Here is a 25,745-nt window from a genome sequence, read left to right as displayed (position 1 = left end):
TGGTAAATCAAAACTATTGAAAAATTCAATCGAAGGCGTTCTTATGGGTACTTTCAGTATGGTCTTTATGAATCATTTTCGAATTGTGTTCAGGTTATGTACGTACTTAGATACAGCAGATACCGATCCTATCATTTCATATTCAATACGTGAATGATATAAAGCGTAATAGATTTTTTTCAAATCCTTTTTATTCACCATATTTTTTAGATTTTTAAAGAAATATATAAGTTTTTCCGTGATACTTTTGATATGTAGGTTCCATCTAAGATTTTCATCAGTAGACCTCAGATATTTTCATCAATAGACCCCAGATATTTGCATCAATAGACCACAGATATTTTATGCTTTGTGATTTTTCTATAATTGGGCATTGACATAAACATATTTCTATGGCATTCGTGTAATTTTAGTTCGAGTGATTTTACTGGTTGGCCCTTAAGTTCATTGAAAATGTTATATATTTGCTTATATTTACGGTAGGTAAGTGAGTTAATTTTTTTTTTTTTTAAAAAGAAAGTCAAACATTCCCAGGTTAAGAATAACCTGACAATATTTGAAAATCTCCTACTACCACCACAGTAAGCTGAAAATGTTGCTTGTGTTGTGATGGGGGACTTAGCCAGCCGAGGAATTGAACACACTACGCTTGGGTGGGACCCAAACGCGATGTCAACTCGGCCACCGATATTTTCAGCCAATTTTGAAGTGTACTAAGCCCCTGTTCCAATTAAGATAAAAATTTATAACTAAACAAAATATACTTAAAAAAAAACCTTACCTATACTAACCTAACCTAACCTATAATAATCTAACCTAACCTAACCTTAACTAATCTATGATAACGTGACCTAACATAACCTATGCTTACCTAACGTAACCTATGCTTACCTAACCTAACCTAATATATACTAATCTAACCTATAATAGCCTAACCTATTAAAAAAAATTAATAAACATACCTTAATACCTTTATTTAATTTGGTTTCCGTCAAAATAGTTCCTACCCAATGTGTATAAAGTAAATGGTAATAACATCTCTTCTAGCCACTCGTATAGTATCAGGAATACCAACATAAGAAAATGTCATCAACAGAAATTATTTTGACTTTGTCGTCCCACACAATCCCATATAACTAAAGCGAATGTCCATTTTACGTAATTAAAAAATAAATGCTAAAATTAAAAATGCGAATTCCGAGTTTCCTTTTATAGTAATTAAGATAAATCAAAAGGTTTTATTTAAACAAAAATCGTATTAAGCGTGGCCAGCGATCACGAATAATAACAAATGGACTCGGAAATGGAGATGTTGTGGAAATTCTCATTTTGAAACCAGAAAAGCTTCGAATACGGGGCAACATATAAGCCTAGTTTTAGAGCTATCCAGAAGGATTTATATATTTAGGATCAAATAAAATTCTCCCAGTCAGAAACAAATTATGAAACAAGTGGAGTCATTAAGGGTTCACACCTTGGTCCAATATTGTTTATTTTGTTTATAAATGATATTTCATAATATTTCGTGTTTATTTTACTTTTTGCTGATTACCTCAAAATTTTAGAATAGTTCAAAATAGTCACCATTGTAATATTCTTCAATAAATTATTAATTTGGTGCAATGAAAACAGACATTACTTATCTCAAAATTTCGAATAGTCAGATTTTTGCCAATAAAAAATCCAGTGATATTTAATTACAACATTGATAATAATACTCTTGAGACATTAATACAAATTAAAGACTAAGAAATCACTTTTCAATCAAATGATTATTTTCTTAACCACATAACGGAAATCTACGGGCTTACAAATGTTGTGATTTATAACAAGGTTAACTAGAAATTTCAAACATATTAATTGTATTAAACTGTTATATTTTGCCTTTGTTAGAAGTCAAATTGAGTACAATACTCCCGTCTGGAACCCACACTACAATATTCATGTTCAAGCTATTGAAAGAACACATAATATTTTTTTACGTTTTCTATGTTTTAAAATGGGTATCCCATCAATTTTGTTGAACTAAAACGCAATTTAACTTCAATTGTAAATTGTTATCTACATAGATAGAAGTGGGGATTTATTTCAGTGAAGAAATTCTGGTTACTACTAAACTATCATATACTCGTATATTCCTCATCGCCCAGAAAACTTTTGGAGGGAAATAATTATACCGAGTCAGTGAACATATTTAAATTATCACTTAACAAATACAAAAGATTGTTACTGAGACAGTTTAGTTATGTATTATAAATATGGTTCCATGATAAATCAACCTAGTGACAATTCAACACACTTTTAAGAAGTGATATGAAGTCATTATAAACGATGAAAAAAAAAATTTAAACCCAACCTAACCTAACCTACTTAACCCAGTTAATAAAGTTTTTGTTACATCACTTTAAATGACTTTATATAACTTTTTAAAGATGTGATGAATTATCATTTTGATGATTTATCCTGTCACTTATAAATATATACTGAATTAATATATATTTTTAACTATTCATATGTGAAAACCCCTAAAAAGGGTGTTAATAAATACGTCCGTCACTCCTGGACACAACAACCCCCAAATTCCCACCCACCCATCATACCCTTTCCTTCCCAGAACTTTCTCTATTTCCTTTCCCTAAAAAGACCCTCCACACCGCATCCCCAAAGATAACATAGACTTTTTAACTGTATAAAGTAAGTATCTACCTAAATACTTTTAAAAATAATTAATTATATCCTAATTGTATATATAAATATGTTACATTTATCTAAGCTTACGTTTGTACGAAATGCGCCCTCATAATTTGGAATCGATTGCACATGTTAAGAAAAATATCACATTAAAAACCTTATTTGGAAATCCAAACAAGGGATTGAGTAAAGTATCTACCCGACATAATACAGATTTTACCTGTGGTGTTTGCAAATGAGGAGCGTGTACTTAAATTGTACATGTGTTTATTCGGGAACAGCAACAGAATTATTACAAAAGAGCACGAAACATGCATTCATCCTTTTATATAACATCTGCGAGCATTCCCTCTTGCTTGCACGCTATATTCTGAAGTGCAGAGATTACAACCAGACAGCAATTTTTATTATACAGGGTTTTCCAATAAGAGTTGTTATTTTGATATTCAATCGTAAAAGATCAATGGTTTCATTGCTTGAAAGTAAACGTTGTCCAGATCAATACCATCCAATTCCGGCCATAAAAAATCATTAATCATCTCTCGATAGCGCAATCCATTCACCGTAACTGTTGCTCCAGCCTCATTTTCGAAAAAGTAAGGTCCAATGACTCCGCCGGACCATAAACCGCACCAAACAGCCAAGCTTTGAGGATAGAGAGTGTAATGATCTGCCCTTTCTACTTCAAACTTTTCCTTCTCTTCTTTCTACGATACATTTTTCCTTAAGTCCCGTAGGTAACTTTTCCATAAGGCTTTGGTTATATATATATCCGGGGTAGGAAGGTCCTCCCTGCCGCCTTTTCTTTATTACACACCCCTTCAAGTGTGTACATCCTAGTTTGTCTACGTGACGTACGACCTTGAACGTACTCATTTCACGTGACGGTTCAGTATAAAAAGGCTTCACCGAACGTTGTGTTGGGTTTTTGTTTCTCGGTTTAGAAACCTAGTTATTTATGTTTTGTGTGGTATCCCTTGGTTCTTTTGAGATAGAGTGAGTTGAATCCATTACCGCTGTTTTTCAAAACCATTTTATAAACCTTATCTTCTAAGTCGCCTGCTCACCCCCCCCTAGCTACTCGATTCTACCTATCGTAGGGTAATGTGAATATAATAAAGTGTTAGATTTTATATATGTGATATACATACGATAAATTTATGGTGTTAGTTGTCGGCGCCATCCATGTATATATTTTGGGAGGGGAAGGAGAGGAAAGGAAATGAATTTTTTTCAAGTTAAGATTGGCTCCTCCGCTTACCAAACAAAACTGATGGATGATAATTTGAGCAAGGCGATCGATATCTGCGTGTCTGGATATCACAACCGGCCGGGTCTCCCCTTGTTCCAAATCGGCAACCTTCACGCCAGAATAAAGAAAAGCAGGTCTCTTCACCAATTTCAGAATTGCCCCAATCTCAAACACCTCCAGGATAACCTACTTTACTGAGTGTAGAAGGGGAAAGCCATGACATCCCTTGTCACGAATCTAGTCGCGAAAGTGTGACACGTAAGGTCCTAAGTTACGAGCCACCTCTAGAAAACATTGTAACTCCCACGTCGTCGGGGATTTACATCCCTTTCTAGGTCAATACATATATAACACACGACGATCTTGTCGACATTTTGCCCGCTTATTAACGATAGGTTGTGTGCCTACCCATTCAGCCAATTATCATGTGAGATATATGTAAGGTCTACTCGATATGCCAAATTTGGGATGAGGACTGTCTGTATTTTAATATTTGGTTCCAGTATTTATTTTATGAGGTTACTAGCATCCTCGTGTATTAGGTATGGGTAACTTCTACTGAATACCTATCCTCTCAGGTAAGGTATAAACGGATAATTGGTTTGATGTTTTGCATTTAATTTAAAGAGGCTGCCTACCTCTCGAAAGATACCTGTTGAGAAAAGTTGTTCGGTTGGTAGTTTTATTTCGGAGATTACCATCTCCCTCTTTCGACTTTAGATTTGTTTTCGTGCATCCCAATTCGTAACTTAGAAAGTCAAACAATAGATGAAAAGTATTAAATTAGAAAAGTCAAATAACAGAAGAAAAGTTTTCATTTTGTTCCGTCTGGTTGCATCCGAACGCTTTCAATTTGGGACGGCATACGCCAGCAAAACTTCCCCTTTGACTGACTGTACTCCGCGCCTCTCGGCCTATATATGAAAAGGTCGTTGACTCGTCTCTCGCTCACAGCAGATTGACAATGCGTCTAGCGTATCCCTTCTTATGGGAAGATTATTTGGGTTGCAGGCGTTGCAAACTCGGTTCCTATACCTCGGTTGTATCCTATTATTAAAAGGATCCTCTGAAATTTAATAAATAATATAAAAAAACTCACCCTGTTAGTCACCTCCAAATCCTCGTGTTAAACTTACCTGGTTACACTATATAGCTAAATCACTTTAATTTTCGACCTCCTCCCTACGCTTATAAAAGGGTAATTAAATATTCCTGTAAATAAAATTGTACCCCCCTAATCTGTTAGGATTCGAACCCACAGTTAATAATCTATTTGATTCTCTGGTTTTCGGTCTCCGTGGATAGAATGCCATCTCGCCAAATCAATAACTTAGCCCGATTTAACACTTCCTGCCTTTAAGTACATTCACTCTATTTTAAAACGCAATCAATATTTTTATTATTTTCATGTTTTTAAGACAAGCAATCTAGTTCGAACTGTATACGAAATCACGTTTTAAATCAACACAACTTTATAACACAATCGCGATTGCACAACACCCGGCGTCCCTGAGGTGGGTTTTTACAAAACGGCGCTCTACAAGTTATCCAATTATTATTATTGTCATTATTATTAATTGTTTTCCCACTGAGTCGAATCACTTTCACTTCACACAAACACCGGATCAATAATCTTTCACTTTAATTCAATATTCCGCAATATTCTCTAATACCATTTGAATTCAATAATTAACTGCAATTTCAAACAACACTTCTGATTTGTATCCCTTTCTCGGGGCTGTCAATCCACCCAAGTTCCAAACTCGACTGTCCTCCGGTCTCTCCTTTCCCGTGGGAATCTGTTTACTCAAGGCCTGTCTGTCAATAAATCTTCCGTCGTTGTTTAAACAAAAAATTTTTAGAGCACGTTATTTTATTATTTATCGTTTATTTTTGTGGATGTCCAAAACATCACAAGAGGCTTTTCAACAATAACTCTTGGGTTTTACGAGCCCCAGATGCGACAATTTTGCTTGTTGACGAAGCCACCGAGGTGGAAATGGGCCTCATCACTCAAGATGATTTGCATTTGATTCACTCAAGTGAATTTTAATAATTTCAATGCGTTGTTGAAGCGTGTATCGTTCCATTTTTATTAATGGCGTAGTTTCTACTTGTCAAATGTCAAAAAATGACAGCATCAAAAGTAACATTTACCGAAATTGCGGGTTATTCAAAATAACACCTCTTATTGGAAAACCCTGTATAACTAGCTGACGTGTACCCGGCGTTGTTCGGGGTTACGAATGGTTAGAGTAAAGTTTTGGGATTGTGAATTCTAGTGTACCTTAAAACTGGATCTATTTTTAAGGTGGGGATAAAATTATTCTAAAAAGTTGAAAGTTAACTTTTATAAATATTTTTTCACTTGTTCGTGCCACGTCTTCCTTGAGCGTGCCCGACTTCTATCATGCATACCACATTGGTATTGCTTGCACTCTCTAAACACCCCTGACAATAATAAGAAGTAACTTTGAAATATTCAGCGAAATCGGTTCAGTAGTTTTTGAGTCTATTGGAGATAAACAAACACACACCTTTGTAAATATAGAATGATAACAAAAATATTGAGAATAAGAATTCAGACTGTCCCCTACTAATGTAAAATATTTTTTAATACTGTCGAAACAAAATTTCTCAGTTTTCATGTTGGCAAATCAAGTGTATGTAATATGTTTGACATCTAGCGGTAGAAAAACCAAGCTGTTTCATTCACGAGTGCGCCTCTGCTAGAATTGTCACTCCTAAAAAAGAGAAGGATCGAATCTTATTTCATTTTGGTTCTGCTTCTGTACGCCAGGGCGGAGCGGTTTAGTATGGTGAAAATTTGTTCTCGTAATATCGAATTTGTCATACGCGGGATGTATGCTCTATCATCAATCAAGAACATAAAATAAAAATAAAATGTTCGTTTGTTCAAAATCTTTAATTTCCATTTACTTTATTTTTTTACCGATTGGTTTGAAATGTTGACACAACGCAACGTTGCATTTGAAAACGCGTGTGTTTTTGTGACAAATATTTTTTTTTAACGGCGCTATCTGTTGGACGCAAAGTAACACAATTGTTTGTATATCTGCACAGACAGACTGAGCCACAGCAACGCGTGGCGTTGTACAGCTAGTTTTAAATAAAATATAAAACTTTACATTAATATTTGGTACTCCACAACCGAAAGAATTTTAAATTTTTTAATATTGAAAATCCTTCAACAAAATCAATACCGTTTACGGAACCCAATATCTTCATTGTATTAAATTAATAAAACCATAATTAATTAGTAACATTCATCAAAGACCTTGGATTTATTTTAGACAGAAAACTTACAAGTTTTGATCGTTACTGCGACTCAATTTTCAATAAGGCCATGCAAATGTTAGGTTTCGTAATATTACGTAACACAAGTATTTTTCGTAATGTTTAGGCAATGAAGGCATTATTTTGTGTTACTGCTCCAGCAGGAAAATGCGTCTCCCACTTATACTTGGGACTTACACCGTTTGGTGAAAAAAAAGGAAGTTTCTTAGGTATATTTAATATTTGTTAGGACAACTGGTGATTGCTGTCTGTTATAAGTGGAGCAGTCCGCTGTGGGCGCCAACTTATTAAGGCGCCAAGGATCCAAGCCGATGATACTGCATAACACATAACACAGCGCCCTCGGGGTTTTACTAGCGCCAGGCGCCGTTTGGCTCAGGGGCGGCCCGCCTGTCCCTGTGCGACCGGTACACCGGAGCAGTGGCGTAGCTAGGTAACCAAGGGCCCTGGGGCAAATTAAAAAAATGGGGCCCCACTGCTATGTAAACTGATTAGGTTTTATCATATAAAAATATGAAATATACAGACACTTTAATAATGCTAAGCTACTTAAGCTCTTTTTTGTGCACTGCAGACTGCAGGGCAGGTAATAAAAATATTAAACAGTAATAACATAAATTACAATTAATACTTGGTGTAGGTTTGGCTAATAAAACGAAATAGAGAAGATTCAAGGGCTTATTATATAAAGGTCGGGCCTACCAACTGACAAAATAACAATTATATTTACAATTTTTTTCTAGCTTTAGTTTTCGCAAAAGTATCAATGACTTCGTTTAAATCCAGGCTTGATGCGGTTTTGTTTTCAATTGCTATTAGCGATAAATGTCGGAGTCGAGTTTGGCCCATCTTAATTCTTGAATAATTTTTTATTATTTTTAATTTGCTAAATGATCTTTCAGCTGCTGCAGAAGTAACAGGAATTGTAAAGAATAATAACATTGCTGTAAATACTTCCGTTAGGTCGCATTCTAGCACTCCATATTTGCTCATTATTTCCTCACATAATTGGTGAACAGTCCATGCTTGAGTTAGTTGAGGTAAAACTAGATGGTAAATATTAATAAATTGAAGTGAAAAACTAGGGCCTATTATATCTGAATATTTTCTTTGGAATTCGTCACACTTTTGTAATAAAGTTGCTTCATCAACATGTAATAAAAATGTTGGTGTTAGAAAATCGAATATATGACAGACTGCACTCATACCAATAAAACGTGTATCTAATTGAGATATTACTGTGTCTAGTACATTATTGAAAATCTCAATTTTAAATATTTTTTCTCGGTTTGGAAATCGATGATCAGCAGCTAATTCATCAAAATGTTTTTAAACCTTTTTTTTGCCTTTTTTCTTGAAAATGGGTATCAATACCATATTTTCTTGCAGTTTCACTGGCTTTGCACTTGAATAATTAGAAATCATTTCTATAAATGTGCAACTTTGCTTTGGTCTCTGCTAAAACTTTACTCGCTTCGCCCAAATTGATGTCGCATTTTTGTAAAGTTTTGGATGCATAATTGATGTCGTTCAATACACTGTGCATGAATTCGCAAAGCAACACGCACTCGAAATTTAGTACTCTCTGCTTCACTACGCTCATCTTTATTAGGACTCTTTAGAACTATTTCTGATAATGCTTTGATAATATCAAAATAACGAAGGTTTATAGCAGATATCGTATTGACCCTACTGGACCATCTAGTCGGATTTAGTTTTTTTAGAGTGGTGTCCGATTCGCCAGTGAATTTTGGCAGTAGATCCCAACGTTTGATGCTGTTTCCTGAATTTAGCTGAATTTAGGGGAATTCCCTAGGCATAACTTTTGAATTTCTCTCAACTTAGTTATCATGATTAAAGTGGGGTTGCAAGTTGCAACCTGTCATATTTATTTTGAAAATGGGATAAATTTCCAAAAGTTCAGTTTGATCGAGATTTCTGGTAAGGATTCGAGGGCCCCCTGAGCTTGAGGGCCCCGGGGCACTGCCCCGCGTAGCCCCTAGGTAGCTACGCCGCTGCACCGGAGGACACTGATTTATTATGACTTGGAACACAAGCTCTGAGGATGGGTAGGAGGTTGGAATTAAATCTACCGGTATTCATGGCAACCTAATTGTCTCTTCTTTCCTCTTCTTTTCTCTTCTCGCTTTGTCTTCAATCTTCTGGGTTCTTCCTTGAATATTTTAGTCTCTCCTACTGTGATTGAAATCTATTCTGTTAAAAAACATTAATGCCTATTCTAAAACTACTACTAATTTCTACCCGGAAAACGATTTATGATATTATTATATTTAAAATGTTAAATGTTAAAAATATTTGTGTACCTGTAAATATACTGGACTCTACCATCTTTTCCAGTGTGACAACCAAGGGTTACAACTTTCTACCTTAAGCTGAGAAATTAAATAGAAAGGAAACAAAATAAGACAAGTTGCCATTTTGTCCATTCCTTAGAATGCACGTTAAAACAAATACGACAGGGTCAGGGTCAAAAAACCGTCGGAAACAATGGAAAAAACTTTTGGAAAAACATGATAACAAGTGCGAACAAGAATCAAGTATTTAACAAGAATAGAAAGGGCGCAACATAATACTATTATAGTCACAAATAGTTTCATGCACTTTATTTTGAACTTTAAAACTGTATGGTGTACGGACAAGGCTAGTGAGCATTATTGGATATTTAGAACTGCATATTGCAAACTGCACGGCACATACGCACACCGCTCGAGATGATTTGCGGCGGCCATTAATGCAGTGCCGCCATTAATGCAGTCACTAGATACGTCACAATATCAGATGCAGGTCTATGTTGATTAAACACCGGCTATTTCATTTAGTTGCTGAAGCCCACGCTGTGCTGCTGATGAGAATGCATTACTGTCTGCCTGCACTGAACAGAATTAATTTAGGGGACAGCCACCCTATGTTGCCACCAAACTAATTATTGCGGACACTCTACGTCACAATATACGGAAAATAATGCCCAGGCTTGAGAGAGCTTCATAAAAGTACATCGTCTTCCACAAATAAAATTAAATATAAGGAAAAAAAAACTTTCATGGCAGAGCGGTGAACCCCTTTGTTATAACCTTTGACCTAGAGCTCCCAAGGTCTCGGCTTCAAACCCTGGGATGGTGTGCAAAAGCGCCGGCCTTGAGCCAAACCAACCACATATAAATCATAAAATACCAACTAAAAATCAATTGATTCCTTTCGTACGTTTAATTGAAAGTATGTCAAAGTTCGAATATAATTAAATAAAATCTCGATGAACTCGTTAGAATTACCATGATACTTGAAAAAAACGGATTTTGCATATTCCAAAAATATATTTTGTTTAAAAGATATGAGAAATGCTGCCAAATGCGTCCAATAGAATCCAACCAACGCGCACGACGCGCGACGTTTGAACAAAATAGTTACATCACTCTTTTACCCTTAGAAAAGACAACATGGCTTCTAAATACGCAAATAAGATCAGATATTTGCGATTTTTGTTATTCTGTCTGGAATCGTTCCGGGTTCCGAGTTTTGGGTTCCGGGTTCCTGGTGGATGGCACTGTATTTAATAAACAACGTTGCATCATTTTGCAATTATTTTTTATGTTTATGTTTCAAACTTATTTGTTTACATTGTATATTTCATTATTAACTTTTTTCTCGCACACAAAGGGGAGTTTGCTGGTGCAAGCGATGTCGTTGAGGAGTTTAGTCATTGTCAGGGAGCCGCAGTGCTCGTTGTTCCCGTAGTTGTCCGGCTGGCCCGGGGACCACAAGTTGAAGCCGGACTCCTCGGGCGTCTTCCCTGTAACAACGCCCATATCAACATTCTTTTTAATTTATGGATTATATGCTGAACAAATGCTTAAGATTAGGTTCTATTATACTTATATTTTATTCGCAAAATTCATTCAACATTCAACACTCCACCAGATGTGGACATTTTCTACTATTCCTTAAATTTAGATTTTATAAATCTGAAACCGCACAAGACTGCCAACTGTTCCCAACCGTCTAGTGCCAGCGAGACTTTGGCATCTTCAATTAGAGTATGTTGTGAGGATGAATGTAGTGGGAAGGGGAAGGAGATGGAAAAGAGGAAGTATTTGGCTATTCCTATCTGGTCACTACACACGGTTAAAGACATTTCAAGAAATGTTTCAATTCTGAATGGCGGTCTTACACCAGGGCAATACTGAGAGTATCTTTCACTCTGGAACGTGCCTAATTGTCAAATAGACACAAATAAATCCAATAAATATACTTGCGCAAGTTGCTATTTCAACCCACCACCTCCGGCTTGCGAGTCGAGAGCTTCATCCCTCGACCATAGATATAAATAAAAAATCAATCTGGGTGAATCAGTTTCTCGATGTCATTGACAAAAAAAAATCATCTAAGCTTGATACAGACATTTTATACATATACATATTTTTACTGTTTTCACTGTTCTTACGGTTTATTTGTTCTATTATTTTTCTTTTGTTTTTCTTTACATTGTAGTGTATACATCGAACGGGTATCATAGGGGTACGTGTGCGTAATTTTTTGTTTGTAAATTTAGTTGATTATTACTGCATTGACTTGGCAAGATGAAGTTAAACCTTACAGAATTGACTTGCCACGATGAAGTTTATTATTATGCCAAGATGAAAATCGAGCGATTTGGTTTTCATAAAATTTCAAATTTCAAATATTTAAAACGCATTTCAAATTTAGAAAAAAAGTCTGCTTGCTAAAGTTTCTGGTGGTGTAGCACTACACATACATCAAATCCAATTTTAAAACTGTCACACATTTAGGTAAGTAAGAAAAGTATTGTAAATCAAGTATATTGTTCAATTGTAAGCTCGAATATTAATTGTCCAAAAATATTTTTTCTTAATGAATTGCAAATACTATTCTGATAACAACACCGCATTCCACCGTGAAAATTCACTAATTCCCACTTTCCAATATGTCGACTTCATTGCCCAACAAATGAAAATGGGTAATTAGTAAAATTGTTGTTGTTTTTTGAGAATGCCACACAAGAGGCCCAACTTCTCCCACTGTCCAGTGCCGGTGCATTTAGGACTACGGCATCTCCAATTGGAATATGTTTTTATGCTGAATGGAGCGTGGAGGAGAACGAGATTAGGAAGAGAAAGGTTGGAAATTATATCCGGCGTTTCGGATCTGAACACGGCCAAATTCATTTCACGATAATCTTCACTAATAATAGGTAAATAATAAGGAACTCTAAGGTGAAAAATAATTTGACATAAAAAAATATATTCATATAGCTCGTCAAACGCCGATTGTATAAGTTTTATTACTTATACGAGGATTTAACATTTTTTGCCATCAGAAATCTGAGAATCTTATACAAAGCGTGGTGTCATCTCTTTCTAACACCACTTCAATCATATATCTCACCGTAATAAAATATAAAATAGAACGACCATGTTATAAGTTCGTCTCTCTTCTTCTTGTGTCATCACAAGACTTCCTGTGACGTCACATGTGTTTTAGCAGGTATTGAAAAATTAAAAATTAGAATATTGAAACAAACCATAAAAGCAAAAATAAATATTGATTAAATGATTTGAAATAAAAAAAGTTAGAACGTCATGATTAATAAAAAAAATGCACTGGAGTTCCATATTGTTCCTAATAATCTAATTAATGTTCTGAAACCCATTTTAAACATCATTGAAACATACTGTTCTCAATTCAGTACAATACGGATATTTTTCGTTCCGTTAATTCGATCGGTTCAAATTTTTTATTTAGATTTAGCATTATAGTATTTATTTATTTAGATACTAAAAATAAATTTACTGAATGACTATGACTGTCCAACTGAATTGATAGGTATTGACAATCGAAATGATAGGTTAAGTTTATTTGAAGTAGGTAATATAACACAAATACCTACATAACAATAATTTCGTATCATTGGAGAAATTACTTTTTACTTAACATTAAATTAATAACATTGTGGAAATATTCAATTATGTGTCATAATATATGTGTAAGAATAATTATTTTAGAACTTTCGGAACCTTGGAAAGCACATTTATATTTAAAATTTATTTTTGTTTATTCTAGCGGTACATTTTTTTTTATTCTAGTGGATGGTGCAATAATACCAAGTAAATACAGGATTTACCAATAAGAGGTATTATTTTATTATGTATATGAATTAAATTTTTATTAATTTTAATATACATAAACACACACTTGCCACAAACTACACATAACTTCTTATCACTTCTTTTATTTTATTATGTATTTAAATTAAAAATGACAGCTTCAAAAGTAACATCTACCGAAATAGCGGGCTATTCAAAATAACACCTCTTATTGGAAAACCCTATAGTTGCTTGGGGCTGTGCAAGTAAAGAATATATTGACACACTGTTTTAAGCTCAGCAGAACTTAATTTTTGATATTTTTTCATGATTTAAAAACCAAGTAAATATAGACGGATACAGAGAATTTTTTTGGTACACACCACCTCACTCGGCTGAGCCTGATCCGAGGAGGCAGAAAATTAATTAATTAATTACTCAGTATGTACTAATACAAACAACACAAACTATATTTTATTTAAGTCACTGCTGACTATCTATAAATACATTAACATCTCACAAAAAATACACACGCTTTGCACTCAAGCCCTGCAGATATCAGATTCTGTGTAATGACTAGGTAATTGTATATCTCTCTTTCCGGAATAAATAATAATACATAATTGGAAGAGTATTAACTAGTAGCTAATTTTAATTACTTACCATCGACTGTCTTATATTCTCCAGGAATTATCAAGTCGTTGAATCCAATGTGAATGTATTTTTTGTTGATTGTTTCCTTCGCAGGACGTAGGTTAAAAAGGTTAATGCAGAGTTCAGCTTCTTCAGCACTATTTATGATAACAAGTTGGGCTTGTTCAGAGGTGCAAGTATTGAAAGCATCGTGCCACGTTTTCGGCTTCGTGTGTAATTTGTGGCAATAATCTCCCATCGAAGGATATTTTTTGTAATCTGAAAGAAATATGATGCTTAATTTACTGAAGCAAAGTATGCGGTTTTAATATTGCAATTCTGCCTTAAAGAAAAGACACGCATTAAGTCTTAAGTCACACATTATAACTAATGCAATAAGTTATGGTTATACCCATCCAGAAATTAGCTACACTTGAATAAAGAAATGACAGATGTCACAATATATCAGTACCATTGGCACTTTTCGTAGGATATGTAAAAAATACGTGAAAAAAATAATGTTTTGTATGAGTAATATTATACGAAGGTAATAGTCACCTAAAGCAAACTTAAAAAGTAAAACCTCCAATTGTAATATTCATTTATTGAAGACAATATTAGCGATTATTAAACGAAAATTTGAATCGGAACAATAAGAAAAAGATATTAATCGCTAATATTGTCTTCAATAATTCGATCTGTATTTTTAACTGTATATTGTAAACCAATGTAACTTTAATTCTTGAACTGTATTTTAAATTTATTTTTTTCTTGTATTTTATATATTTTCCTACTTGACTAATGTAAAAATTTGCACACATCTAAATAAATATTCAAAATCAAACATAACCTTTCACAATCATGAAGTTTTTGAAATTACGTCCGGATCTCCAATTAAAAACCGACAGAAACCAAAGTTTTTTGTTAAAAAAATACTGAATTCGAATTTGTATTCCAAAGGAACACTGCAATGCCATATACAGAGTGTCCGGGGGTAAAGTGCGCTAACTTCCGGAGGTGATTCTACATGATGGTAGAAGTAAAAGAGATAAATAACCTTTTTCGAAATTCCCATAATAATATTAATAATATTTGGAGGATTTGTATAGCGCCGTTTTAGCGCGAAATCACCCTATTGTTCATTTTCCTATGAAAACATACATTTTCGTAGAAGAATATTTATTTTCCCACACAAACAATTATTTTTTTTACCTAAAAACTACCTTAAAATATTCAAATTTCGAAAAATAGTTACTTATTTTTTTTATTTCCAAAATCATTTAAATCACCCCCCGAAGTTAGCGCACTTTACCCAAGGACACCCTTCGAGATTTTTTTTGAAGTGAAACTTCTTTACGCGCGTTATGCATTTTCGAGGACCGGAGTAAAACCGACTCATGACCGTCACGAAAAACCGTGATCATTTCGCTATCGGAGCCTAGCTAATATTATATACCTAGTTTAGGTCACTCTCCAAACTTAGCTTCGCGGTCTAGAGGCAGAGCGCCCGACTGTCGTCGTGAAGAACCGAGGTTCGATCCCCGCTTTAACTATTTTTTTTTTTCTTTTTGTGATTTTTTTAATACGAGGAAAAGTGATAAAATGCTCTCGTGCTGCGACTTTTAGATATTTTGACCATATGATATTTCGGTCGAAATATAGCTAACAAATCGAGCCGGTAGAGTCGCTCGGAATTTTGATTAATTATTTTTATTTTGAATCATTAAAATTACTAATCAAGGCCGATTACGCAACTAATTTCCCTCGCAGACGTGCGTGACAAGTTTTTTTAGTAAAAAACACAGCTGTAAGTGAGTTTTTCAAAATTTGGAAATGTTTTTCAATATTTTTTTGTTTCTCATACAGGTATGAGACTGTTAAAACACGATAGATCTTTTCCAAAACGGACAAATATACGGAAATATTTTGAAAAACGACAGATATGACTTCACACTGCCGATATATCTTCGATTCGACCCTATATAAAGCGTTAACGAGACGTTATGTGATATTATTCATTTGCCCTGTTTTAAAACGAAAATTTGCGCGGGACAAATCAATTGAGGAGTACACGTTGTATAGGCGGTTCTCGTCGCGCGAGATACCTCTACTCGCGGTCTAGAGGCAGAGCGTTCGACACTCGTTATGCAGGACCCGGGTTCAAATCCCATATTTTTATAACTTTTAATTTTTTTATCACATGCTTTTTATAAATATGTCAATAGACAGAAAAAAAGAGAGAATGAAATGAAAAGAGAGAGAGAAGAATACTAAAAGTTTCACTTCCGTCGTGCGTAGGCTTGCCACACACTGTATTTTTTTTTTTACTAATATCATTACTTAGAGTAAAATGATTTATATGAGCCCGTGTGTAAGTATTCTGATGTAGTGCTAATAACACATTACCTTTATCGTACGTCCCACACTCGCAATTATAAGAGAGAGCGCTGCGGTCCGCCTTGCAGATGAACCTGTCGACGGTGTCGCAGTTCAAGTCCGTGTAGACGCCGGTGCGAGCCATCCTGACGCAGTCCCGGGCCGTGCCCCCCTGGTGGTAGCTGGGATGGTTCATGTACACGTTTGTCACAGGAAGCCCTATACAAAGAAACACTCGATTTATTATTCCATGTGCATTTGTTCATCCAATGAAAAACTTTTAGTGTGATAACAAAGCATATTTATTTTATTCCATTACTTATTTAGGGTGGGACCAGTTTCGCTTTGCTAGGTACATCAGGGTACTTTTCAAGGTTAAACATTAATGCAAAATTGATAAATGAGCCCGTAAAGCAGTTTACTTTGTTTTATGCTTAAGTCTTGCAACGACACTTTTGACAGGATTTGAGCAATAAATTCTGACAGACAGAATTGCAAGGCTATTGAGAAAGGAAAGTATCAAGACTGTCTGAGGTCTGCAAAGACTAAGTTTGCTCTGGAAACAGATGGAGTGTATAAACTCAGCTGTTCCGGATGTGACAAAGTCTATGTAGGCCAGACAGAGCGGACTATTTCCAAAAGGATTTCAGAAAACTTCAGAGCTTGTAAACTCGGCCACCCTGACAAATCGGCAATTGCCGAGCATTTGATTGACACCGGGCATTACTTTGGATTTGTTCCTGAAGTCCTGGGGAGACCCAAAACTTATAGAGCACGGCTGATTACGGAGGCCATTGAAATTCACAAAAATCTCGTAAATATTAATAGAGACGATGGAGATAAGCTCAATAGTTCTTGGTATCCGGTAATTGACGGCTACACCAGAGCTTAACGAAGAAAACCATTTTGATAAATAAATAAAAAAAATAACGTTAATGATAGCTCAGAGGGTTGGAGCTGGCAACACATCCTCATACATAAGCTCACATTTCACCACAACCTCAGATAACACATCTGCTCTGATGATGGACTCTGCAATACTGTCCGAAACGTTGGCTAAAGAAGGAGTTAGCGCAACACGGCATAACACCATAAAAACAACAAAAATAACTTTGTTATCTTTTTATATTGTAGGGAACTTGCATATATATTTATACTAGGCATCGGAATTCGATGGGGAGTTGTAATTTATTTATTTATTTATTAACGGACATCGTCCAAATTACAAAATAATAACACGAATACAGTAAAATGATAAATACAGGAGTAGACAAAGGTACATGAAAGCAAAGACATAAGGCAGATATAATATAAGAAAATAAAGTGATAAGTCGAATCAAGTCAAGACTACGCCGTGGGTCAGGACCACAGGACACTTATAATATTCCGTCACTTGTTTAGCGACTGGCAAAAATCATTCAGACTTATCCCAAAAAAGTTAAGGTTTTGACTTGAGTTGACCATTCTACACATTTTGGACAATGGTGAATAATATCCATAATTTGTCGAATGATGGTTGAGGAAGGGCAGTTCCTTATTTCTGAGTCTGTGCGAGGGGATATTGAAGGGAATGAGTTGCAGTAGAGCAGGTGAATCAATAATACCATTTTTAATTTTGAAGAAGCAAATGAGGTCATTTCTTTCCCGACGGACTTCCAAAGGATAATGCGTAATTAGGTACTCTTGCTGTGCTATTTTTGCAAATTTCAATTTAACTGACCAATTATTTTTTTATAACGATGATTAGATTAAATTAATGAAAAATATTCCTCCAAGGAATGGGTTCTTTTAAGTGGAAAACAAAAGCAATCATTCTCCTACCTTCAGCAGTCATATAATTCCTTTCGGCATAGAGGTCGTGGATGCCTAACCATACGTTGGCTGTGTTGTTGCCCATGAAGGTCAGCAGAACGTTCATCTCGTCCTCCGAGGCCGGCACCGCGAGCGTCGCACCTTCAAGGGAGCACGTCATCACGGCTTCTCTCCATCGCAGAATTTCTGTGTGTTCCTTGTAAAACATCTTCGTCACTTTAGAGTAGGTGTAATCATTTCGGAAAAATGGGTCCGACTCCTCCTTTGGTGGAACTAAAAAAGAAATTCATCTGAGCACATTATTTATTTGTATGCACATCCAAACGCCACAATCAGTTATAATAATATTGCATTTACTATTTGTTTTAAATGTTTACAGAAATTGGAAAAAGATCGGGAAAATGAAGATAACACCTAGATCTGGGTATAATAGTATGATCCTAGGATATACTGACAGATTTTACTGCTCCAGAACGAGTTGTTAATCTTCTATCATTTTAACGAGTGTATAGTAAGGCGTATTTTTTTCCTTTTTGATGAATATATCATAATAAGTAATAAAAATAATAGTTTTGATTCTTACCTTGTTTGGCCAAAGCTGTGACGCCGACACAAATACACAAACATAATACGCTCCAAGACATGATGTTTGTTCTTCACGACAAAAGTTGAATTCAATAAGATAATAAGATTGACGCGAATTTTGTGCACATATTTATGAAGCATATCTCCAGTGGCGCCGAACCGAGAAACATTATCTACTATATGTATTGAAAAAATTACGAAATAACTTTACATATTTAGCTTATCTTACGGCCTTAGGACTCCAGACTAGGCACAGGACAATACGTTAACAATGATTCACAAGCTTAAAAATAACATAATTTCTTTATTATTTTGTTTATTGTAGTCAACTTTTATTTGTAGAACTCCATTTTAGTGTTGGCTTTTTCTTTTAAATATTCAATAATATTGTTATTAAATTTACAAAAATGAGTTTATTTTTAAACAAGTTCTGCTACGTGGTAATTATTACGCGTGACAGCTGTTTCGCCCTTTCAAAGCACTATCAAACTGTGGTGATGCCACCTACAGACGGTATATTTATATTATTTTCATAAAATAAAAACATGCTTTCTAATTATCAGCAAACTAATATTATGTACCATGAAAATATAATTTTCCTACGAGAAGTTGCGATATTTGAGGGTTCCCAAAATAAAACGTATGTGCACAAAAGCAGCGGTTTATATAAAAGACAAAACAATATGATTGCCTAAGAAAAGCCTTAATAAAGGAAGCCACAAGTCTTGGCACTTTTCGTGCCGTCTGTTTTTTGCCACTTACGTGAAAAAATGTAATTGTATAAATATATATTTCCTTTACAATTTTTATTTTGTCCCACGGATCGGTAAGCAATCGACACAAACCGAGTGCAGTAAGAACCTGTGCAGAAAATTAAGATCGTTGTAGAAAGGTAACGGTCCGCAGCGCAGTTCAGTGTGGAACTTTTTTGCGCAGGGTCTTACAGCATTTGGTCTATGTTGATTGCTTATCGACCCTTGGGACGACGGGCTAACCATATTTCTTCAGGTATTTTTGTTTTGTCAATATTTGTTTTTCGTTCTTGCATGAATAAAATGCATGCACCTCGATAAAGATTCAAAATAAACAAACAAATAAATTACCGTACAGAGCCGGTTGAATCGACGTACCCAATACCTGCGCCAGGCTCTCTGAAATGCAATTTCGTTGTTTGATTGTGTGAATTTTCGGTCACAATTTTTAGAAAATTTAAGCCGTTGACTGATATCATTATAACATTTTTTGTTAACTGTTTGAATAAGAAAGGGGGCAGAATTTTTCAATTACAGGTGGCACTACATAATACGGTAGAGAGACGGTATGATTGATTTGTCCATGGCGTCTTAAGAAATGGTCTTATTGAGTCGTCAATGACAAAATAATAATTATATGCATTTACACATTTGAGGCAATCTGACATCATTAAAAAAATAAAAATAATTTTATTTTAAAATTGTAAGGTTATATATAGCCATCAATGAAATATATATCATCTAAGAAGAAGAAAATACAAATAAAATTGAAAGAAATATGATACAGAACAAGACACAGATAAATAAAAAGGTCACGGTCTCAACTAGGAATTGAACCCAGGATCTTCATAAATATTTGCTCAAAAGGTTAAAGCTTGTTGTAACTGAATGATTTTTGTGAAGGTAAACGTACAAAATGTTATCCATCGCCGTCAAAAAGCTCCAAGGTTATCTGTTGCTGATTATTCAGCGAATCTGTTATACTGACCTATCATGTCAGTAAAACACATTAAATCAACACTAAAAATATATTTTTACGACACCGGGGTTTCCCGTGAGATATATTTCATAAATACTCATATATGTTTTCAATAAATTAAATTCATCAAATTTAAGTAGTATTATAATAACTGTTCATATTTATTTATTTATTCAGTTGGCCCAAAGGATTTTTTTCTCAGGGCCTGTGTCATCTTTGAGGATGAAGTGTGGTGGGTAGTTTTAGGGAAAGGAAGGAGAGAAAGTTCTGGGAAGGAAAAATGTATGAGGGATGTGTACAAATCTGGGTATGGAATGTGTGTAAGTGCAAGCGAGATAGCATGTTTGCGAGAAGCAATAAAAGAGGATAGGCCCTCTTTTAATTGTTACTACAGCTCCCCCAAAAATACCAGCACAAGATCACAAATGATTACTGTGTGTGATTGGTTTATTTATGGTTACTACCTTCACACGCCACAATAAAGGCACGACAATACTCCATACAATACACTGACCTTATTAACTTGTGCAAAACATTGTTTTGAGAAAGTATAATCTCATGATTTGGAAAATGGCTGAAATTAGATTATTTGATCTTTCAGAGATGACGTTGCATTTACCGCCCAAACTTATGTGACGAGCTGTCACGTCAGTCGCGGACAAACTTGCTGATGTCATTGCATTTAACTTACATCAAATGGATAGTAATTTATGAATGCCGATAAGGTTTTTTTTCTATAAATTCCGCTGCATGCAAAGGCTTTTAAAAAAAAACACAACACTTCATATCAACTTAATTATCGAATGCAGACAACTATTTAAGTCGGGAGATTAAGTAAAAATGAACAAAGTAGGTTTTTACGGTCCGGTTTGGGTTATTTTAATGATTTGTGCGTATTTCCTCACCTACGTTTTTGTTTAAAGGCATTATAGTAGAAAATCATAGAATGTTGATAGTTATTATAACCATGGTTGCCAATGCATATGTTCTAAAATACCCACAATACAAATTCCCCACAAGTTCCTTTACCTCTAAAATTAAACAAAATTTCATGTTAGTTAGCATTTATTTTTTATTATCTAGTCATTTTAGGATTTTCTTTTCTTTCAGGCTTAAAAAATAAATTTGTTAAAAGTTTTTGCTGCCTAAGCAAACGAAATTAAAGTTTGTTCTTAGTTGTAATTGTTAACATTATGGTTGGATAGCTAGGAAATTCTATCGTAATCGGTATTAGTTACGTCAGTTCTCATATTGTAGATCCAAGCATTTTACCCACCTCAGATAATACCCAATCGTTTTAAATTCTCAGAAATTCCCCGCAATCTGGGGATATTTCGACGAATTCGCACCTTGTTTCTTACCAGCTGGCTTTATTTTGAAAATGATTTTGCTATTTGATAAGTAGAACACCGTTGGGACTTTAGATAACATGTGAGCATTCTAATACGAATCTTATTATAATAATTTGCGATGCGATTTTGACCTTGATGGTTCGAAAAGTGTATAAAAAAAACAAGATTAAACGAAAATGCACAGTGGCTTTTTTCTTAAACGAAAAAAAAATTATGCAAGTGGCCTATTGAGGTTTATAAAATTTCAAACAATTCAAGTTATATACCGTTATTTTCTTACTTGTTACAACTGGGTTATTGACATCTAGCGGTGGAAAAACAAAGTTATTCCGTTCGCGAATAAAACTCAAATCTTCTGAAATCTGATCAAATCTTATTTAATTTTGGTTCTGCTTGTGTACGCTAGGGCGGAGCGGTCTAGTATGGTGAAAATTTCTTTTCGTAATATCGAATTTGTCGTACGCGGGATAGGTGCTCTGTCATGTAAAATATTTAAAATATGTTTTAAAATTTAGTACTCCCCCAACCACTTTGAATTTTGATAAGAATATTGCACATACCTAGCCTTTAGCAAAATATAGAAGACAGACTTGTTAGCTGATGTGAAATAAACAATAATTCCTAAACGTTAAAAATGTATCCTAGTGTCTTTTTACCGTTCCAATATCTACATCGTATTCTATTAATGAAAGCCAAATTTTATTAGTAACATTCTTCAAAGACCTAGGAGTTATTTTCGACAAAAAACACAGACATTTTCAGTAAGGCAATGCAAAATTTTGGTTTCATAGTATTACGTAACACAAGGAGTGAGTGGTTTATTTATGGCTAGAACTTTTCATAAAGTTTAGGCAATGAAACTATTTTACTGTTCTATGCATATTCCTACTGCTGAAACAAACATCGAGGCAGGAATATGCATTTCCTGTATATTTATGCCTAAAACTTACACCGCTAGGATAAAGTACAAAGGAAGTTTCTTAGATATGTTCAATAAATGTTAGGACAACCGGTGATTGTGATGTCTGTTATATACATTACGAGACTCCTGTCTCCAGGGCTCTTCCGTGCAGGCGCAATTGGAGGAGTCAGTTCTGGGCCAAGGCGCACAAGAAGCCAAGGATTCAAGGCGCTGATAATACCTAACACATAACATAGCGCCTTCGAGGTTTTACTGGCGCCAGGCGCCCTTTGGCTCAGGGACGGCAATGCCTGTACCGGTTCGACAAGTTTACCAGAGGGCACTGATTTAGTACGATTTAGAACACATGTTCTGAGGATGGGAAGGAGGTTGGAATTAAATCGACCGGTATACATGGCAACCCAATTGTTTCTGCTTTCTTAATATTTTCTCTTCTCGTCTTGGTTTTTCTTGCGGAGTCTTGAATCTTCTGGGTTCTTCCTAGAATATTTCAGTCTCTCCTACTGTGATTGATATCTATTCTGTAACAAACCATTATTGCCTAATCTAAAACTACTACTTTCTACCCAGAAAACGGTTAGTGATATTATTATACTTTTTAAATTACTGAATTAATTCATTGACAGACGTTGTTAAATGTTAAAAACATCTGTGTCCCCTCTAAATCTACTGGACTCCACCATCTTTTTTACTGTGACAACCAAGGGTTACAACTTTCTACCCTAATCCGAACAGTTAAATAGAAAGCAAACAAAATAAGACAAGTTTCGATTTTGTTTGTTCCTTAATGCAAGTTAAAACAAATACAAGGAGTGTCAGGGTCAAAACACCGTTGGTAATCAACGGAAAAACTTTTAAAAAACATGATGTCAAGTGCGAACAAGTATCAAGTGTTTAACAATTATAGAAAGTGCGCAACATAATACGATTATAGTCACAAATAGTAACTTGCACTTTATTTTGAATTTTAAAACTGTATGGTCTATGGACAAGGCGGGTGAGCATTATTGGATATTTAGCACTGCATAATTCCGAGTACATGCATACTTCCCGGCACATACCGACACCGCTCGAGATGATTTGCTGCGGTCATCAATGCAGTGCCGCTATTAATGCAGTCACTAGGTACGTCACAATAACGGAAGCAGGTCTATGTTGATTAAACACCGACTATTTCATTTAGTTACTGAAGCCCACGCTGTGCTGCTGATGAGAATGCATTACTGTCTGCCTGCACTGAACAGATTTTATTTAGAAGACAGCCACCCTATGTTGCCACCAAACTAATTATTGCGGACGCTCCACGTCCCAATATAAGGAAAATAATGCCCAGGCTTGAGAGTGCTTCATAAATGTTCATCGTCTTCCACAACTTAAATTAAGTACAAGTAAAAAAAAACTTTCATGGTAGAGTAGTGAACCCCTTTGTAAGAACCTTTGGCCTAGAGCTCCCAAGGTCTTGAGGTCTCGGCTTCAAACCCTGGGATGGTGCGCAAAGGGCCGGCCTTGAGCCAAACGGCGCCCAGTGCGAGTAAAATTTTGGAGCCCCTTATCAAAACCAGTACCAACCACAAAGAGATCATAAAAGACTAAAAATCAATTGAATCCGTTCTTACGTTTAATTAAAAGTATGTCGAAGTTCGAATATTATTAAATAGAATCTCGATGAACTCGTTAGAATTACCTTGATACTTAAAAAACGGATTTGACATATTCCAAAAATATATTTTGTTTAATATATATGAGAAATGCTAACAAATGTGTCCAATAGAATCCGCGACGCGCGACGCTTGAACAAAATAGTTACATCAATCTTATCCTAGGAAAAGACAACACGGCTTCTAAATACGCAAATAAGATCAGATATTTGCTTTTTTTGGTATTCTGTCGGGAATCGTTCCGGGTTCCGAGTTTCGTGTTCCGGGTTCCGAGTTTCGTGTTCCGGGTTCCGGGTGGATGGCGCTGGGAAAATAACTTCGAGGGTTGACTAAAATATCTTTTAAATTATATACTTGTTTCATTGTATTATATATTGTAAACATCATTTTGAAAATATATTTTTTTAATTTTTATGTTTCAAACTTATGTGCTTACACTGTAGATTTCATTATTAACTTTTTTCTCGCACACAAAGACAAATTTTCTGGTGCAAGCGATGTCGTTGAGGAGTTTAGTCATGGTCAGGCAGCCGCAGTGCTCGTTGTTCCCGTAGTTGTCTGGCTGGCCCGGGGACCACAAGTTGAAGCCGGACTCCTCGGGCGTCTTCCCTGTAACAACGCCCATATCAACATTCTTTTTAAATTTATTGATTATATCCCAAAAAAATGCTTAAGATTATGTTGTATTATAATTATATTCTATTGGCAAAATTCATTAATGGAACAAACCATTCAATACCCCACGAGATGAAGACATTTTTAATGATAACTCTTAACCAACCCACGAGAAAATGTGTAGATTTTAGACTTCGGGAACCCAAAATAATCTCCATTTTAAAGGTTTTAAGATTTTTAATGAATTACCGAGAGATGTTAAAGAAGCTAAAAGCCTTGCTGCTTCTCGTGGGTTATGCCTAAATACTATAAAGAATACGTTTTGGATGTATTGTAAAGTGTCCTTAATGTAATAGAAATAGTTAAAAAGGTTTATTCTAGATAGAAAAATATAATTTTATAACAATCAACATTTTATTTGAATTTATGGATTATATCCCGAACAAATACTTAAGATTAGGTTCTATTAAAATTATATTAAATTCATTAATGGGACGTAGCAAAACATTCAACATAGTGATATTATGGCATCCCCAATTGGGGTATGTTGTTAGGCTGAAGTGGAAAGGGGGATAGGAAGGGAAGGGAAGGAAAGGAAAGGGAAGGGAAGGGAAGGGAAGGGAAGGGAAGGGAAGGGAAGGGAAGGGAAGGGAAGGGAAGGGAAGGGAAGGGAAGGGAAGG

General features: G+C 35.1%; 1 protein-coding gene across 1 annotated transcript in view; it reads right to left on the bottom strand.

The window, feature by feature from the left end:
• Nucleotides 1–10,850: 10,850 nt before the first annotated feature.
• The window catches only part of LOC149421887 (macrophage mannose receptor 1-like), a 47,175-nt gene continuing 32,280 nt past the window's right edge, over nt 10,851–25,745 (bottom strand). The window contains exons 10-15 of the mRNA XM_089634330.1: nt 24,886–25,058; nt 19,632–19,647; nt 18,211–18,474; nt 16,420–16,608; nt 14,044–14,292; nt 10,851–11,069 (exon numbers count right to left, since the gene is read on the bottom strand). Coding sequence (XP_089490456.1) covers nt 10,885–11,069; nt 14,044–14,292; nt 16,420–16,608; nt 18,211–18,474; nt 19,632–19,647; nt 24,886–25,058 — 1,076 coding nt within the window. The 3' untranslated portion in view covers nt 10,851–10,884. The remainder of the gene's footprint in view (nt 11,070–14,043; nt 14,293–16,419; nt 16,609–18,210; nt 18,475–19,631; nt 19,648–24,885; nt 25,059–25,745) is intronic.

Source organism: Hesperophylax consimilis, chromosome 8, assembly GCF_061612785.1.
Source record: "Hesperophylax consimilis isolate HC1 chromosome 8, BYU_Hcon_1.0, whole genome shotgun sequence".
NCBI lineage: Eukaryota > Metazoa > Arthropoda > Insecta > Trichoptera > Limnephilidae > Hesperophylax > Hesperophylax consimilis.
This window is presented reverse-complemented; position numbering and strand designations above follow the sequence as displayed.